This window comes from Narcine bancroftii, chromosome 5, assembly GCF_036971445.1.
Source record: "Narcine bancroftii isolate sNarBan1 chromosome 5, sNarBan1.hap1, whole genome shotgun sequence".
In the NCBI taxonomy this organism is placed as follows: Eukaryota; Metazoa; Chordata; class Chondrichthyes; order Torpediniformes; family Narcinidae; genus Narcine; species Narcine bancroftii.
In genome coordinates, this window is record NC_091473.1 from 83,781,083 (window position 1) to 83,795,077 (window position 13,995).

Consider the following 13,995-nt stretch of genomic DNA (forward strand, 5'->3'; position numbering starts at 1 on the left):
CCAATCCGATAGCATCAGAACAAAACTATGATGAGGGCGAACTTGGGCAGACATCACAGTTCTTCTTTGTTTTAAATAGAACCAGTCAACAATTTTTAAGCCTATTACATTGTTTTTTAAAAAAGCCACAGCCCAATAAATAGCAAATGCGTCCTTTGCCGGCGACTCTTTGCAGCCTGCGCTCAGTCAGCAACTTCCCTCGCGCAACCCAGCACGCCCCTTGCTGTTGCCAGGAACGACGAGCCCAGCCAATGGCAAGCGCACGCTGACCGTTCCCACGGGCAACCACCCCGGACGCTGTCTGCCCGTTGCTGAGGTGTCCAGGGGGCAATGTCCCGTTGCCAGGGCGACATCTCAACACCAGAGCTGTGATTGGTGTGGGTTTCAGTCCCGACCCACTGCTCCGGACAGCGTGCTTGGAGTTATTTGGCCCCGCCGCTGGTCGAGTTGAGCCTGCGGTTGGCGTGGGGCGAGCGAGGGGCCGTCTCCGACCAGGGCAGGGAGCTTATTTCGAAGATCAGAGAACATTTGGCCGAGGAGGGAAGCATTGGTGCTGAGCAGGCATTGTGAAGACAAGTTGGCTGCAATCGTACTGAGCGAAGCGCCAACAGGACATTGACATGAATATCAATGCCCGTGCCGTTGAAAAAGGCGGCAAATGCGCCAAAAAGAGGTGAGGGGGGAAGCAAGGTAGAAAATCTTGTGGAGTTGTTACACTCTTGGTGCTGTCCCTCACCTGGAGCTAGGATTAGACATTTCACACGCGGTCATGATCCCCAAAGATAGTAAATTCTGTTCATGCAGGGCCCTCGAGATTTTGTAGGTACCGAAATACCAAATAATAACCTTCCATAGAATCGGCAATTCCATGTCCAAATGATCACCTCAACATGGATCTCATTCCCTCTGCACTTTCCCATCACAAGGGACCAGGTCAAATGCATTTTCCCGACATCCACCGCTCATGAACCAACTGTCACCTCCTCAAAAAAATACTGACCCTGACAATGCAATGTTAACTATCCATAAATAGCCCTTCCAGTGATTTCTCCAGCTGATGTGACGTTTACTGCCCTAAAATTTGTCAGATTATCCTGGTTTCCTCTTGTTGAGCAAAGGTACAACATTAACTATTCTCCAGTTGCTTGAGAGGGTGCAGAGGTCTTTGACAAGGCTTCAGCAATATCATCATTTGCCTTCCTATAACCAGGGATATATCCCTTCAGGTCCATGGTACATATTCACCTGTATGCACCTCAAAAGACCCAACAGCACCGCTCCTGGATTCACACCACTGGCAGCACTGACATTCCAACTCCTTCAGCAGAGGCGCTATTTTTCTCATAATTATTGCGCCTTTCTTGTATCTACGCACCCTTCCCACTTTTGGGTCCTCTCTGAAAGTCTAGATGTGATACACTCCCTGATTAGCAATGCCTTGCTATGCTTCCACGTTTCCCTCCTCATAGAGCCCCTTTTACACAACACAATCCAGGAACATGGAGCTGACAATCTTACTCAGCTTTGCCATTACAGAGACTTGGCTGCAAATTCATCTGCTTTACCTATAATATTCCTTGCATTAAAATAAAATGCACTTCAGCACATCAGTCTGGGTGTGATCATGCACCTATCCTTTCTTTCAGGCTTGCTTCCCTTAGCATCTACCGTCCCCTCAATTTCTCCAGTTACTGGCGTGTTGCTCTAGTTCGCACCACCCAGCATTTTCATTCAAACTCTCCCAAGCAGCATTTGACAAGCAAACCACCCCATGAGAATATTGGACCATCTCCAATTCAAGTATGACCCATGTCACCAGCTGAGGACCCCAAAGCCCAGCAGCAATAGATATTTACCAAGACAAATGGTTAATTAAACAAAAGTTGATTTTAATCATCTCCAAACATGAAAACAATCAAACTTTAACTTATTACTATTGACTTAATTAATCTAAATTAACCCCCTTCTAATTCTAACTGGGTGTATGTAATGTGTGTAAGTTCAGAAAAGTTATTCGATTTACAGTCCAATCTCACTTCTCATTCCTCCAAGTTCACTGGTTGCAGGCAATTCTTATTCTGTGCATAGAATTTAACATTTATAAAGTTCACCAGGTTTTGGTGCCAGCCACTTCATTGTCTTGCAGAAGAAACATGCCCCCTCAGGGTTCTCCAGATGATAACATCTTTCTTTCAAGTCACCACAGAGTTCCTTCTTGTTTCTCTTATTCCATGTGAAACATTAGGCAGCCTGTCCTGTCCTCTTGCATGACCCACAAGGGCTTTGACCAGGCTGAACCAAGAACTCACAACCCATCTTCCAAATAGGGTTTCCACAAGCTTGCCAGCTTGTCCTGTTCCAGTTCCTGTTGCTGACTGTAACACTGTAGAAGTGATCTCTTTGTCTCTGAGAGAAAAAGCCTGTTTGACTCTCTCTGCTTGCAGAACCACATGACCCTCTAAGAACAGCTCCAGACAATCTGTGGCTCTGACAAGCTCTATCATCTGTTGCCTTTTTGTAAACAATCCATTAATTAAGTCTCTTGGGCACTCTTCAAAGTTCTTGCAAAGGCTGTGGGTCTGATATGTTTAGCATTAGCAGAGCTCCAGTATTTCAAATAAAATTTGTTTTAGTGTTTGTATGTGACCTACTCTAGCAAACCTTTCCCAAGTTATCTCCCAAAAACATATCTATATATTTTGTCACACCAGCTCCAAATGATACAGGTCACCCCTGCCTGGAAGAGAGCATGATATATCCAAATATCTGAATCCCTTCCTCCTGCATCAACTTCTTCTTTCTTTGGCTTGGCTTCGCAGACGAAGATTTATGGAGGGGTAATGTCCACGTCAGCTGCAGGCTCGTTTGTGGCTGACAAGTCCGATGCGGGACAGGCAGACACGGTTGCAAGGGAAAATTGGTTGGTTGGGGTTGGGTGTTGGGTTTTTCCTCCTTTGTCTTTTGTCAGTGAGGTGGGCTCTGCAGTCTTCTTCAAAGGAGGTTGCTGCCCGCCAAACTGTGAGGTGCCATGATGCACGGTTTGAGGCGATATCAGCCCACTGGCAGTGGTCAATGTGGCAGGCACCAAGAGATTTCTTGTACCTCTTCTTTGGTGCACCTCTGTCTCGGTGGCCAGTGGAGAGCTCGCCATATAACATGATCTTGGGAAGGCAATGGTAATTTTTTGAGCTTCAAGCATTTGACATATTTTGATATAGCGATATCCCAATTGGGAAGGTATTTTAAATAAGTCGTCTTCATTGTTTCCAGCAGCAGTGATAATTATTGCAAATGCTTGAAGCTCAAAAAATTTTTGTAAAACAAAATATTGGGTCCAAGGGCAAACAAATTTAAAAAATAATACCATACTAAAAGTTTAAATCACACAACCTCTGGATCGAATGTACTTTTAAAAAAAAACACAATTGTTATTTGCTAAGACACTTTATTTAGATTTTAAATAAACACACAATGACTTGACAGTATCAAAGCTCTTTCTCTTTCACATAGTAGGTAAGTTTCTGTATTAAAAGTACAAATTTCAAACTGCTGGTACATGGAACACATAAATTGGTGTTGCTTATATTGCACGTGTCCAACAAAATAATTAAAGACCAACTCAAAGGTTACAAGCTTTCTTCAGATTGACCCCTTAATTTTAGACCATTTCCCTCATTTGAAGAAACCATCACAACTTTTGGGATGTTTACATTTCAAGGTATTTTTAAGTTCAAGAACTACTTGCTCCTAGAGAGAGAAAAAAAAATCAATAGCAGCAAATTTTACTTTTTTTAAAAACTGCTGCAATTAGAGGCATATTATACACTATAAACAGGCAAAGAGAATCATACAAATGCAGTCTTTTATTGACAGCTTACTCTGAGAAATTGATTTCAATACTCAAGATAGCTGTTTTCATATGTGAAATGTATTCTTTTAATTCTTGTATTCATGGAATATTTGAACAGGTTCTCAAAACACAAGGTTGATCGACATCAGGTAGTAGGTACAACATATATCCAAGAAATTAAGCATTTAAGAATAAATGATTTAAACTATTGATCAAATACACTGAAGTACTAATTTTTTTTTATACAGTAACAATTATAACTATTTACCTATTGTTCGGTTTCCAAAATGTTATTGCTTGCAAAGTTCAATTCAAAATACAGTTATTGCAACATACCTTTTGAAAATTTGATCAAATTCTTTACTTTATACAATTCTTTACTTAATTCACTGTCGTCTTTCAGGTTGTAATGGGCAATGATGTGTGATTTTGGCAAGGATTCAGGTGGGGTGAAAAAGGAGGTGCTTTACAAATCAGCTCAATTCAAAACCAAATTTATTCCATCCAATGTCACAAATGTTTCCAAACAAAATATTAATAGCATCCATCTTACTTTTGTACAACCAAATAACAAAAGTCTAGAGGTCAATTAAGAAATTTAGTATCAGACAACATTGGTGTGCCACAAATTGTTGACAAACAGATCAGGGCACTAAGATATTTTTCTGCTGGATGTACAATGTAAAATTATCAATAATTTTAAAAGCAAGAGTCATCAGGCAGTGACTCAGCTGCAAAGAAATACACTCATTGATGATGTCGCAAAGCTGCTTAAACAAATATGGTATGGTTCTCATCTGGGAATCAGTTGCTCAGTTTTTTTTCCCCCTGAGCATCCCCAACACAGTGCTGATGTTATCGGTCATTCAGCAGATCATCATATTGAAAAATTAGGACATTCACCAGAGACAAATATTTTAGCCATTTCCCATGATACCAAATAAACATTAGAATATGAAATTCCAAACCGAAAATTAAAAATCCATCATTTTTTAATTATTAATGTATAATTAAAATACCACTCGTCCCCTTTCTGGGGCATTCACAGTGGCAAATTAACCCACCAATCTGTACTTCTTTAGTGCCAGGAGGAAACCACAGCACTTTGAAGAAACACATCTGGTTAGAGAGAAAGTGCAAGTTCCACATGGACAGCACACATCAGCAATGAGCAGAGGTTAATGGAATAGAGAAAAAAATTCTATCTGCACCACTCTTCAGCTCATTTCTTCTGTTTGCCTGATGCTGCCGTATCCAGTTAATGCCCACTGTAGTTGAAATAACTCAATGTCATGCATTATCTGGTTAAATGGCAAAACCCTCTTGTTACTGACAGTGATCCCCATGGAAGTAGGTGCTAGTAGTTATGTCAAAGACAAAAGCAAATTTTTGTTCACAAAATGGGTGATGGGGAGTATGTATATTTGGATATTGGTTGAAGGAGTGCTGGGAAAGGGCATTTCAAATTGCAAGACTTACAGTGCATTTCAACTAAATTTTCAAGTAGAGAATATTGAATAGTGAATATAAAAAGAAGAAATGTATCCAAGTTTCAGACTGATGATAAGCTTCCAGAACTGCAAAATAATTTCAAATTGCTTATGCTATCCAAGTTAAAATGTCTTTTCAAATCCAAGCATATTAAAATGTTCTTTTGCAATCTGGATGGAAATCATAATGTATACAAAACATTAATTTGGGGACTTTCAAATTGTGATCACAAACATTGATAGCTGATTAGTTTTGGTTTAAAACAAGTTTAACTTAGGAAACCCTCAGTTTGTCAATTAATGATGACCAGATTCAAGGACAGCACAGTATGGTACTTAATGCTGCCCACAGTCCCCGTGACCCAGATTCAGTCCTGATATATTCTCCATGACCATATGGGTTTCTTACAGATGCTCCGGTTTCCACCCAAGCCCCAAAGACATCTTGGCAGGTTAATTGCTCTGTGTAGATGGCTTGCAAGAGATTTGAGGAAAAGTTGATGAACCAAAGAGAACAGATAACAAGAAACACAAATTGGAGAATGATATTAATGGCAATGCTCAGAATGGCCTCCTTCAACAAGAAATTGTAATTCTGTTTCATCCAAACATTGTCTACCACTGATTTATTTTTACTCCAGTTGCAACTATAGTAAATGGCATCACTGAAAATTAGATGCCTGAAAGCATGGATAGTTCTATCATTTTAAAATCCATTTTGAAAAACCTGAATTTACCAGTATGTATTAGAAAATATGCAAATTATCAAGAACTGTAATGCCAAAAATGAAGATCATCTTCTGACACAGAGCTTCCCAATAAAAATAAATTTGAAATTGTTGGATCAAAATTAGAAATAATTCCAGCTCTAGCAAATCTGTTGAAAACCACTGAAGCCATGCATCACAAGTGTTTCATTCCACTAGTGAATTGCTCCCAGGACTTCTAAAAATATAAAACAATCAATTTCATTTGTTTTTAAGGAAATAAACCATTAGTCCATAAAATACAGGAGTATAAGTTTGTCATTTGGCCTGTCGAGTCCACTCCACCTTTTCATCATAAGCTGATACACTCTCCCACAGCCCCACTCCCCTGCCTTCTCCCTATAACCATTGACTATTCAGATACCCATAAATTTCTGCCTTCAACACCAACAACCTGGCCACCTGTGGCAGCAAATTCCACAGGTTCACCACTCTCTGGCTAAATAAATTCCTCCGCATCTGTTTTAAATGGACACCTTTCAATTTTGAAGATATGCCCTCTTGTCCTTGACTTCCCAACCTTAAATTTTTAGAATTTTAAAATTTAGACATACAGCATGGGAACAAGCGATTTCAGCCCACGAGTCTGTGCTGCCCAACTTACACCTAATTAACCTACACCCCCAGTACGTTTCAAACAGTGGTAAGAAAATGAAGCCCCCAGGGAATATCCATGCAGACATGGGAGAATGTACAAACTCCTTACAGTCAGCGCGGGATTCAAACCCCAGCCCAATTGCTGGCGCTACGCTAACCATTACACCAACCGTGCTGCCCCATGGGAAACAAGTTTGCCACATTAGTCCCGTGCAGGCTTTTCAACATTCAAAATGCTTCTATGAAGTCCCCCCTCATTCCCCCCATCCAATTAATGATGACTTTATGCCTTAATTCCACTTAATTCCTTTGACCAAAGTGTAAGACCATACCCTTTCCAACATTACATTTCATTTGCCACTTGTTTGCCCATCGTCCTAATCTAAGTCTCCCTGCAGCCTCTCCATTTCCTCATTACCTGCCCCTCCACCCATCTTTTTACCATCTCCAAACTTGGGCATAAAGTCATTTATTCCACAATTCATATCATTAATACAACATACAAAGTGGCCCAATAGTTACATCATTGGTAACTGGTAGTCAATCATAATAGGATCCCTTTATTCAACTCTTGTTTCATGCCTATCAGCTAATGCCTGACCCAAGCTGGAATATTTCCTGTAATTTCATGGGTTCTCATTTTGTGAAGGAGGCCTATGTGTGGTACCTTATCAAAGGCCTCTTGAAAATCCAAATACACAAACATCCACTTCATGTCCTTTGACTAGCCTGCTTGTGGCTTCCTCAAAAGAAAACTTTCATTAGAGTGGGTCAGTAATTGACAAACAAATTTGATTGATTTCAGTCAAATAGTAAACCATGAGCAAATAAGGTGAATCATTAAAGATTTACTTTGCTGGAAGGGTGATAATCTTAAAGGAATTATATATGGAGAAAGAAATCTGCAATACTGTAATAAGCTCTCAGGTGGAAATTGGCCATTAACATACCAGTCAAAATATGTAAATCACAACACACCATTAAAATGAAAGCCTTCAACCTCAATTTTTATTTATTTCCAGTGAAATGGATCTGTGTTAATATTAATATTTAGGTTAGTGTTAGGCTATATTTCTTATAGATATGTCTTAGCTTAGTTACAGGGTTGCTACACACACCCATACCATACATTCAGAAGTGAGGTAATCTTTCAGAATTGCAGCGTCGAGGACAGAGCTAATGGAACTGAATTGGGTCTTAATTATTCAAGAACAATAGAGTGTTTGCTTTATTAAAAACTGAAGTATTCAAGAAAAACAGCTGAGGGAGGCCATCTGTTTAAACAAAAACAGGTTTATTAGACTTTCTGGCATCGTAAAACCCTTAAGCCTTTTGGAACAGAGATGAGGTCAGAGGTTATGGATATGGAGTGGTTTTGAAAAAGTAGAAGATTTGCAGAAATGAAACTAAAACTGTGGACATGTCATGTTGCCTGATGTCATAGAACTATATTCTGAAGGCAGAGAGACATTTTTGATCAGTTCAGAAGTCATGACCCTGTGACACACACAGGAGTTGGAACCTTGTTGAGTTACAGTAACTGGAATGTGCTACTCCTAATAAAAGGGAATACAGAAAATAAGTGGATTTCAAAAGGGAAGCCACTTTCCGACTGCTCTTTTGAAAATAAAGAGTGCAGCCTCATCGTAGAAGGAAACTCCGTGACTCTTAAGAAGAAAACTAAAGTTGAAAAAAAACCTGCTGTTCTGTTAAGATGCAGAACAGACCAACAACAATGTTTCCTGCAGAGGGGGAAAAAGCTGCCGATTACTCCTTGAAAAGGAGAACACAGAATAAGTAGTTTTGAAATGAATAGGCCCACTTTTGACTGTCTCTTTAAGATAAAGAGGGCGGTTTCAACATATCGAACACAGATTTCAAAAGTCTTAATTCAAGAAAACAGACTCCCAGGCAAGTTAAGAGGGTGTTTGTGAAATCACTCATATGAAGGAAAATCTCTCCAAAGGACAACTCATCGAAAGAATTATATTTAAAGAGGCCTTAAGATATGATGTTTAAATGTGCTTTATAATTATTTCTGAAATGAAACTTTGAAACCTTCAAACAAGACCAAAATGATGTTGAAGTTTATGCCGTATTGCATATATTTAGAAATTAAATAAATTATTATTTCTCATCTTTCACCTTGCAATAATCAAAAGCGCCTCAAATTATTTGGTAGGTGAATTAATTTGAACTACATCTTTGGATTAATATTGTGCTTTCTGCCTCCAAAAATATTCTAGTGACAAAGCTCATGGTGAGATCATAGTAAATTTTGGTAACTATTGCTACTTTAATATGGCAAATTGATTATCCTTCAGATCATCCTCCTTTTTCACATACTTATGCAGTACAATTCAAACAAATTTTGTTTTGATTCATAGCATGTTCAGTCTCATCCTTGATGGCTGACAAGTTTTGTCTGTGATCTGTACTACACAATCAATGCAAAAAAACACAAATCTCTTCCTTGATGGCTGACAAGTTTTGTCTGTGACCTGTACTACACAATTAATGGAAAAAACACAAATCTTCCATTAATATAACTATTTGTGGTTCTACTTTCATTCAAATCACATATTTAAGGATGCAAGGCCCACTTCAGAGCTGGAACACATTTCTGGTTAGGATTACAATGCTGATTGGAGGAATTTTTCAAATTTAATGCTAATCAGAAATCTTTGTGACAGCTGAACATAAATTATTCAACAAACTGTACTCATTCCCTACTTTCAATATTGTGAAAAAAACCATAACCAGCCACTTAAATATGTGGCAGTAAAAACTGAAAAAGAGGGTTAAAAGTTGCAACTAATGACTGAACTCCTCATAACCCAAAATCTATTTCATAACTACAAAGCACAAGTCAGAAGCAAAATTAAATGCTCTCCTTTTCCTGAGAGTGCAACTCCAACAACACAAGTTATTACCATCTAGATTCTAGAACAAAGCAAGTTGATTAGTATCCCATCCATCAACCCAAATGTTCATTCCCTCAATATTAGCCCAATATGGAATCTGCAGACAAACCTCAAAATGCACAACTTTGAGAGCAAGCCCAAAACAAGTCTTTTCTTCCATCTAGAAGAGAGTCAAGAAGAAAGGAAAAACACAATTTGTAAATTTTCCTCCATCATGACTAGATTGTGGCAACCATTACTTCATTAATGGGTCTCAATCCTGGAACTCATTATTCATAGCACAGAAGTCTCTTCACTGCAGCATTTCAATGTTGGTGGCTCTTTCCACCACTTTCTCAAGAGCAATAAATGGTGACCTTGCCAGAAATGCAGTTGTCCCACATATTACAAGCAGAAATGTACCAGTGCCCTGGCTAATACTAATTTTTCAAATAACAACATTAAATCATTGTACCAAATGGCTTGCCGCTTTCTTGCAGATGGCCATAATTAGACTCAACAGTGCCGAATTGGTCATAAAACATCTAGAACATTACACTGTTGAAAGGTGTTATAGAAATGCACTGTGACAACTTAATGCATAACCCAAAATGACAATCAAGGTTGAATTAGAGTCAAAGACATACAAAACATCTGAACTGACCTCAACCATCCATTTACACTAAATCAACTCAACACTAAGCAAAAATCTCAATCAATCACAGATAACTCAATGAAAGATAAAGAATCTGCTCTTCAATAAAGATATGATCATTTGTAAAAAGGATTGTATTAGCAATACTGTGCTTGTGAACAATGATTCATCACACTATTCAGGCTGCACAGAAAACACTATAAAAATAATTCTGTTGAAGTGCATAACTGTCTCACAGATAAAAGTCACTTATAATATCATAAAGCACTTTTAAAGCTACCTGCATAGTAGAATATCTTTTTGTGAACAAATACCAACTATAAGGTAGTTACAATAATTAAAAGGCTCTGCAATACCAAAACTCATGAATAAACATTTAAAAAATAACCCACAAGAACAAAACACTGGATTGGAAATAGTTTTATAATTTTATGCATATTCAGTAGACAATAATATCAACTGTCAAGAGAGGGCATTCAAATCCCTCGCAGAGAGACCAGAATTCTAATGAGAAACCAAAGAGATAAACATGAGCTAGAAGACTAGTATTGTGTAGCAACCCCACCCCGCCCCACCCATATGGAGTCAGAAATGCACACTTCATATATACAAACAATAAACTTGTCAAAATGCCAGTGAAGATCCTTCAAAACAGTTTGTAGGTATGACATTTCCAAATAGTAATTTATTTTGCATATTTTACTGCATCAGTAAGGAAAATGATTACTCAATGCAGAACCACATTTGAAATCAGTGTCATTTAATTTGAATATTGGGAGAACAAAGATCAAAACCTGTCTCCATCAGTATTTTGCCATCCTTCAATTTCAATGTTGAAATTATTGACAAAATTCCTTCCAAACATGGTAGTATTTTTCAGCTGTCAAAGAGCAAAGGCAACTAAAAATAAATCTGGTTCATATCTATTAATCATATTTACTTTTCCCATCAAGTAAACTACTTTTAATCAGAATCTTTGGACAAGTTTTATGATACATGAACAGCAAGTGTTTTTAAAGCATAGGTAGACATTTCAAGGATGCAATTAGGTCCTAGATAATGTATGAATATTAATTTGGAAAATGTTGGAAACTTGTGTCCAAATGAGATTTGTTCCAATTAGTTTTCTTGGTAAAATATACCAAATTAATATGCTCTAATAATGACATTTTGGGAAAATTATTTGCAACATGGTGCTAAATTATGGTTTTGGACAAGTAATATTTTTCCACATGAGAATGCACGCCTTCAACCTGAAGCAACACTATGCAGTGAATGACAAACTCCATATTGAAAAAATGCTTCACTTGAAGCAGTTAGCAGTTCCAGGTCCCAGCCCTGAATCGATTCATAAACAATTACTATTAAAAATCTGAGCAACTCAAAAGCAAAAATTAAAGTCTGGCAGCTCCAAGCAGTATTCATCCGAACTTGGGGCAGGGTGAGGGATACAGTACTGATCTGCAAACACAAATTTTCACAAGGATTTACATGCAAAATTCAAGATCCATTCAGGGATTATCTGGAAAGACATTTTGCCATGGGATCACATTTCAGTGCTGAATTGTAATGCAAATCCATCAGTAGATAAGGATAAATGGAAATATTGTATAATTGCAAACAAAATTTAACAGCAGTGTCTCTACTTTAACCTGTGATGTCAAGTCCATTCAGTACACAGCCAACAGAAAAAAGCATAAATATTTGGGGAGAAATTAGTCTCATACCCAATCTTACAAATAAAGAATTTTAATTAAACAATTGCTTATATTTTTTCCATTAGGGATCCAATAGCAGGTAGAAATGTTTGGTTATTGGAATCCCGATGAAGGCTTGTTGCCACCAAGGACTACCTGGAATGGCAAACAAAAAACAGAATGTGCTGGGGAAAGTTGATTCAAAATATTGCAAGTGTAACTGCATTCCATTTAATACCTTACCCAGAAAAACTGAACATTTTGTGACTGCAGGCTGTGTCCTTGATGTTTAGTAGTTGGTCTTGTTTTGGGGAATAAGAAGAGGGAACTGCATCGTTATCAACAATCACTCAGTTAAATTAGTGAAAAGTCAAGAGGAAAGACTTCAAAATCAAAATATTTTTTTCTGGGCTATAGTGTGTGATACTATTTAAAGTTGCATTTCAAAGTAGTAATTTTGGTTTGTAAAACATTCTCTACAGAGAAAAACAAAAGATGACGGTATTCAATTTCTTGTGCATTCCAACTCAAGCATTCAATGAATAGAAAATAAAGTATTAAAAAAATTATGAAATCCATATAAATGTTAGTTATGAGCAGCCACTATCATCTATTAGACCTCAGTTTAAGGAATTTCCTTACATGACAATAACAGGGTTCTCTCTTACTATATTAGATTTAGGATAATAAATCTAATTATCTTCTTCCTATTTGATTTATGCACAAAATTCAGACTAAGCAAATTTTGAAATTCTGACTTGGCTTTTGGGCCACATTTTTTTGGTCAAAATATTTGTTTTAGTTGTGTTAATAGTGTTTTCCCTCAATTTCAACTAGTTCAACAATTATTGTGCCATGGCAAAAAAAAAATGAAAATATACAAATGCAGAAAGAGAGCATTATACTAATTGATCAGCAGAATACTCAATTTATCAGTGAAGTTATTGACCAAAGCTGACACGAAATCCTGTTTCCCATCCAATTTAATTTGGAAAATATCAAAGCAAATCTAACAGCAAGTAAATGTGCTGATTTAGAGAAAGTCTTCCTTTCGTTCCCAGTGTCCTGAATGGAATGTCACTGACAACATTTTAATTGGCCTCGACATCCCATAGTTGGGAAGAGAGAAATTTGTTTAGGGGATTCAACCAGCCTTGTAAAAATATAAAAATTGCTAGAAATTATTAGTATATCCAGATGAAAAGTCAGTACCTAAAACATTAACAGTTTCTCGTCACACATGCTGCTTAAAGAATTGATTAATCAGAATATGAGGCTCCGATTTGGCCATCCCTCTTATGGCAGCACTAAACCAAGGAGTTATTCTCCCTGCAATTTTGCACTGCTGTATTGAATTATAAAATGAGAAACCTCTGTAAACTTGTATTTATGCAGAAGCTGCATGTATATTTGATAATCACATGCAAATTGTCAAAGTTAACTTTTTCTTCACTCTTTGTATGGTTGGTAGGGACAAGAAGGCAGAGGGAAGGGAAGAATAAAGAATTTGAACTTAAAGATCTTGATGTCGATATATCCTAGTCAGTATATTGCTTCAGGCATTCTTCCCACCTACAAACACAGACATTGGATACTTAATACAGTATGTGTTGCACTAAATTGGTATTGGTCCTGTGATTAATGCTTCAGAAAAATATCCAGCTCCATGACCGAAACCCAAGACAGAACAAGAAGCAGGCACTATCCGGTGAAAGGAAAACATTCATTTGGTTTATGAAAGGCGCTGCCACAATCCAATGGAAATGTTCCCAGTTTTCTGTAGATACAGGGACACAAGCTTCTCTCAGTTACGAGTGTAAGCGGCAGGTCCAAGACCGAGGCTTCAACAAATCCAAAAAGGACGGCTGCAAAAGAACAAATACTTCCATTTTCAAATGATCACACAATATTGACCACAAATAGATCAACATCAATGAAGATATTAATAAAAGAAGCCAATGATGTTGCAATTAAAAATGTTCAAAACAAAATGTAGATTGAGAGATTTGTATCTTCACTTTCTCCTGAAAGCAAAA

The 13,995-nt window shown here is 37.6% G+C and overlaps 2 protein-coding genes and 1 long non-coding RNA gene across 9 annotated transcripts in view; 1 reads left to right on the forward strand and 2 right to left on the reverse strand.

Annotated features, from left to right (window-relative positions):
• axdnd1 (axonemal dynein light chain domain containing 1) overlaps window positions 1-294 on the reverse strand; it is a 215,522-nt gene extending 215,228 nt beyond the window's left edge. For all 4 annotated transcript variants that reach the window (XR_011357692.1, XM_069938137.1, XM_069938136.1 and 1 more), the window contains exon 1: window positions 109-294. The gene's annotated coding sequence lies outside the window, so the exon portion shown is untranslated. The remainder of the gene's footprint in view (window positions 1-108) is intronic.
• LOC138763645 (uncharacterized) lies at window positions 295-13,950 on the forward strand. Its single transcript, XR_011357693.1, has 2 exons — window positions 295-673; window positions 13,431-13,950. It is a non-coding gene; the product is annotated as an uncharacterized lncRNA (long non-coding RNA).
• LOC138763643 (sterol O-acyltransferase 1-like) overlaps window positions 4,329-13,995 on the reverse strand; it is a 66,964-nt gene continuing 57,297 nt past the window's right edge. For all 4 annotated transcript variants that reach the window (XM_069938142.1, XM_069938139.1, XM_069938140.1 and 1 more), the window contains one exon: window positions 4,329-13,824. In XM_069938142.1, the coding sequence (XP_069794243.1) occupies window positions 13,768-13,824 (57 nt within the window). In that variant the 3' untranslated portion in view covers window positions 4,329-13,767. The remainder of the gene's footprint in view (window positions 13,825-13,995) is intronic.